The 5,270-nt window shown below is 47.0% G+C and overlaps 1 protein-coding gene across 1 annotated transcript in view; it reads left to right on the top strand.

The window, feature by feature from the left end:
• Positions 1–2,379, top strand: part of fgd1 (FYVE, RhoGEF and PH domain containing 1) — a gene marked incomplete in the record, with an annotated part of 21,839 nt that extends 19,460 nt beyond the window's left edge. Inside the window, 4 exon segments of the mRNA XM_014030214.1 lie at positions 523–651; positions 765–923; positions 1,002–1,148; positions 1,655–2,379. Of these exon segments, the coding sequence (XP_013885668.1) occupies positions 523–651; positions 765–923; positions 1,002–1,148; positions 1,655–1,930 (711 nt within the window).
• Between the last annotated feature and the right edge of the window lie 2,891 nt (positions 2,380–5,270).

Raw genomic sequence — 5,270 nt, 5'->3', positions numbered from 1 at the left:
ACCCTGTCCTGACCCTGACCTGACCTGACCCTGTCCTGACCCTGACCTGACCTGACCCTGACCTGACCTGACCTGACCTGACCCTGACCTGACCTGACCTGACCTGACCTGACCCTGACCTACCCTGACCTGACCTGACCCTGACCTGAGGTTTTCTTTCATAAACCCAGTGTTCTGGCCCCGTCATATTCCTGTGGTCTTCTGAACATCTCCAGTCCAGTCAGAGCACTCTGGTCTACCAACCAGTGTCAGATGTTCCTGGAGCTGCTCAGGGTTTGGTAGCTGCTGCTCCACAGCTGTGGACCAGTCTTTGAGTCTTTGAAGACCTTCTTCTTCAGATTTGATCAGGGATGAGTCTGAGGTTCCATCAGAGCTGAAGTTGTGTTGTTATATTTATAGTGTGTTTCTGTATTTTAGTTTAACTTTGTTGTAATGGTTCAGGTTTTGGACTGAACTGGAAGTACTCTGTTGTTCTTCATGTGTTCTACGAGGAAGTTTGACGTTGGTTCTGTTGGGTTTCAGAGCTGTGTAGAACTGGGGAAACGAGCTCCGACTCCCATCAGAGAGAAGGAGGTGACGCTGTGCATGAAGTGCCAGGAGCCGTTCAACTCCATCACCAAGAGACGGCACCACTGCAAGGCCTGCGGACACGTATGTTCATCACAGCAGTCATGATCGTTTCCTGACCCTGACCCTGACCCTGATCCTGACCCTGACCCTGACCCTGATCCTGACCCTGATCCTGACCCTGATCCTGACCACAGGTGGTTTGTGGGAAATGCTCCGAGTTCCGTGCTCGTCTGTCGTACGACAACAACCGGACCAATCGTGTTTGTGTGGACTGCTACGTGACTCTGGTGGGCGCCTCGCCGTCGCCCGGCGGTCTGAGCAGCAGCAGCCAGAGGAGGCGCTCCATTCTGGAGGTCAGTGTGACATCGTCGAGCGTTTCTGCTGTTCGACACTTACTGATTTTCTGTCTGTCTGCCTCCTCGTTGCCTTAGAAACAGGCCTCGCTGGCAGCCGAGAACAGCTTGATCTGTAGTTTTCTTCATCACATGGAGAAAGGAAGTGGGCGGAGCTGGCAGAAAGCCTGGTTTGTCATCCCTGAAAACGAGCCGCTGGTGCTCTACATCTATGGAGCTCCACAGGTGGGTTTCACTGCATCAGCTGGTCAGGGTTCATCATTACCCCACAGAGCTCTGTGGGTCAGAGGTCAGGTTGAAGGTTTGATTCCACCATCATGCAGTCACATGTCCGCTGTCTCCGCCCACACAAGCCTTACCTCTGATACCTGAGGACACTGTACAATGACTTCTTCTGATTAGCTGGGTAGTGGTGTGTGTGTGTGTGTGTGTGTGTGTGTGTGTGTGTGTGTGTGTGTGTGTGTGTGTGTGTGTGTGTGTGTGTGTGTACCTTGTCAGAACCAGTAGTCCTAATGGGGACCAAAGACCGGTCCTAGTATGGTGGAAGTCCATATTTGGGTTTAGGCTAATATGTCACAGTTTAGCTGTAGAAACCACTGGAAATGAATGGAATTCAATGAACAGTCCTAATAAAGGTAGAAACACAAACATGTGTGCATGTGTGAGAAAATGACTGAAAAACCTTGAGAGGACCAATCAGAACACAGTTTGGTTGTTTTTGTTTATCACAGGACGTGAAGGCACAGCGAAGCATGCCTCTGATTGGCTTCGAGGTCTCTCTACCTGAGTCATGTGACCGCCTGGAGCGACGACACGCCTTCAAGATCTCCCAGAGTCACCTGACCCTCTACTTCAGTGCAGAGGGGGAGGAGCTACAGCGCAGGTGGATGGACATCCTGTCCAAAGCTGGGAGAGGGGAGGAGCCTCTGAGCCACCAGCCAATCGTGGAGAGTCTGGAGGAGGAGGGGGAGGAGCTTGCTGATGAGGCAGAAGGGGACAACACCTGATTCTGATGAAGAACAATGATGATGAAGGCAGAGTCTTAGGAATCAGTCCTGATTGGACGGCAGAACAAATCCAGAACAGATTTAGAACAAATCCTGAACAAAGCCAGGCCTGATCCAGAACCATTTCAGAACCAATGTAAAATGAATCCAGAACCATTCCTGGACAACTCAAGAACCCAAGCTAGACTCAAACAATGAAAACCAGGAAATATTTTTAACAGATCAGAGTGTCCTTGATTTCTGAAGTGTAAAATGAACTGGACTGCCTTCAACATCAGTTTAACTAACCTCAGTGTTCTTCTGCCTGACCAGAACCAGAACCAGAACCAGTCATCAAAAAGCACATTTAATGAACTGTGACTCCAAAGCTGCTTTTCTGACAAGACCTCCTCAGAACTTTGACTTCCAGGTTCTGGAACTTTCTAGAACGTTGTTCATTAGTTTGTAATGTTATGGCAGTGGGAAACCTTGTAGAGCTCTGACCAACCAATCAGTTGATCTAACAAACCAATCAGTTGATCTAACAAACCAATCAACTGATCTGACCAACCAATCAACTGATCTAACAAACCAATCAACTGATCTAACAAACCAATCAGCTCATCTGACCAACCAATCAGCTGATCTGACTAACCAATTAACTGATCTAACAAACCAATCAACTGATCTAACAAACCAATCAGCTCATCTGACCAACCAATCAGCTGATCTAACAAACCAATCAGCTGATCTGACCAACCAATCAGTTGATCTGACCAACCAATCAACTAATCTAACAAACCAATCAGCTGATCTGACCAACCAATCAGCTGATCTAACAAACCAATCAGCTGATCTAACAAACCAATCAGCTGATCTAACAAACCAATCAGCTGATCTGACTAACCAATCAGCTGATGTAACAAAACAATCAGCTGATCTGACCAACCAATCAGCTGATCTGACCAACCAATCAGCTGATCTGACCAACCAATCAGCTGATCTAACAAACCAATCAGCTGATCTGACTAACCAATCAGCTGATCTGACTAACCAATCAGCTGATGTAACAAAACAATCAGCTGATGTAACAAACCAATCAGCTGATGTAACAAACCAATCAGCTGATGTAACAAACCAATCAGCTGATCTGACCAACCAATCAGCTGATCTGACCAACCAATCAGCTGATCTGACCAACCAATCAGCTGATCTGACCAACCAATCAACTGATCTGATAAACCAATCAGCTGATCTAACAAACCAATCAGCTGATCTGACCAACCAATCAGCTGATCTGACCAACCAATCAGCTGATCTGACCAACCAATCAGCTGATCTGACAAACCAATCAACTGATCTGATAAACCAATCAGCTGATCTGACCAACCAATCAGCTGATCTGACCAACCAATCAGCTGAGGACAAGAAAAGAGCAGCAGGTGTTTTCCTCCACCCTAGAAGGAGAACTTCAGTTTGTGATGGACTGCTTTTGGACATCTTCTGGACAAGAACTGATTTCCTGTCTGCCTCAGGGTTCCCTCAACCAATCACTAACGCTCAGATCTGCAGGCCCCGCCTTAACAACGTCTGACCCTTGGAAGAGAAACTGTTAGTTCAGACCAGAACCCCCACTGGAGTCTTTGATCTCAACAAAACTTCCTCTGGGGGAACTCAGGTCAGCAAGCCTGAATCCAAGTCCAACATCAGGAGTCTACAGAACTGCCGTCCCAAAACACACATGTTCAGAGGAACAGCTGGGTGCTCCAGCTGCAGGTCTTACAGAAACACTGTTGATAACAATCAAAGAAGAAACAAACCAACCCAGTCAAAGAACCAGTTTGGAGGGACTGCCTGTGGTCACAGATTCTGTTCATAGACGTTCTGAACAGAAGTGCTCAGAGCAGCCAGGGGGCAGAAGGGGTCCAGTTCTGTGGCCTCAGGATCAGGTCTCTATCTGTGAATAATATGGTTCTGTTGGTGTCATTGGGCCATGATGCCATTCACAGATTAGCACCTCCAAATCTGAGGCCATGGTCCTCACACAGAAATGGGTGTGCTGTGGGCTTTGTTCACAGTGAGGGAAGAATGAAGGCTGATATCTACAGGTGCAGATTCTGCAGGACTGTGGTCTACGTCGGTCTACATTCCTACCCTCACCTGTGGTCAGAAGGTGGCTGAGGAAAGAGGGGTCTGAACATGGATGGATGATAGATGAGTGGATGATTGATGGATGAATGATGGATATGAATTCTTACATGTGCCCTGTTGATAGAGCAGTACCCTACATTACCCAATGGACTGTTTGGTGGATGCCACCATCTTTGCTCAGTTCAAAGCATCATGGTCCAGTTTAGGAGGATCTGGTGTCAGTGTGTGACCTGAATGAGGGTGGAAACGAGTCGTAGAGATCACTGTGCTGCAGTTCTGTGCATCAGTGATCAAACAAGTTACAAACAAGTTAGAATATATGGAATAATGAAAACTTCAGGTTGTCACACCGAGGACTGGTGTTATTAAAGTACTGGTCTAGTATTATAGTGCAAGTCTAGTATTATAGTACAAGTCTAGTATTATAGTACAGAGCTAGTAATATAGTACTGGTCTAGTAATATAGTATGGGTCTAGTATTATAGTACAGAGCTAGTAATATAGTACTGGTCTAGTATTATAGTATGGGTCTAGTATTATAGTACAGAGCTAGTAATATAGTACTGGTCTAGTATTATAGTATGGGTCTAGTATTATAGTAAATAGTAAATGGACTGTACTTATATAGCGCCTTTCTATCCATCCAGGACACTCAAAGCTCTTCACACTACAGACATTCACCCATTCACACTCACATTCACACACTGATGATGGTAAGCTACATTGTAGCCACAGCTGCCCTGGGGCACACTGACAGAGGCGAGGCTGCCATGCATCAACACCACCGGAAACCTCAGACCACCATCAGTAGGCAAGGCGGGTGAAGTGTCTTGCCCATTGACACATGAGGCGGCTGGAAGAGGGGANTCACCCATTCACACACTGATGATGGTAAGCTACATTGTAGCCACAGCTGCCCTGGGGCACACTGACAGAGGCGAGGCTGCCATACACAGGTGCCACCGGACCTTCAGACCACCATCAGTAGGCAAGGTGGGTGAAGTGTCTTGCCCAAGGACACAACGGCATGTGGGCATGGTGGGGAGTTGAACCTGTGACTTGCGAGTCCCAAAGCTGGCTGCTCTACCACTACACCACAGCCTCCCCAATACTACAGGCCTACAATTATAGTACAGGCTTAGTATTATAGTACAGGTCTAGTATTATAGTATGGGTCTAGTATTATAGTACAGGTCTAGTATTATAGTAT

The sequence above is a fragment of the Austrofundulus limnaeus genome, unplaced genomic scaffold (assembly GCF_001266775.1).
Source record: "Austrofundulus limnaeus strain Quisiro unplaced genomic scaffold, Austrofundulus_limnaeus-1.0 Scaffold1018, whole genome shotgun sequence".
NCBI classification, from domain to species: Eukaryota; Metazoa; Chordata; class Actinopteri; order Cyprinodontiformes; family Rivulidae; genus Austrofundulus; species Austrofundulus limnaeus.
The sequence above is the reverse complement of the archived record's forward strand: the minus strand, read 5'-3'. Positions and strand labels throughout refer to the sequence as shown.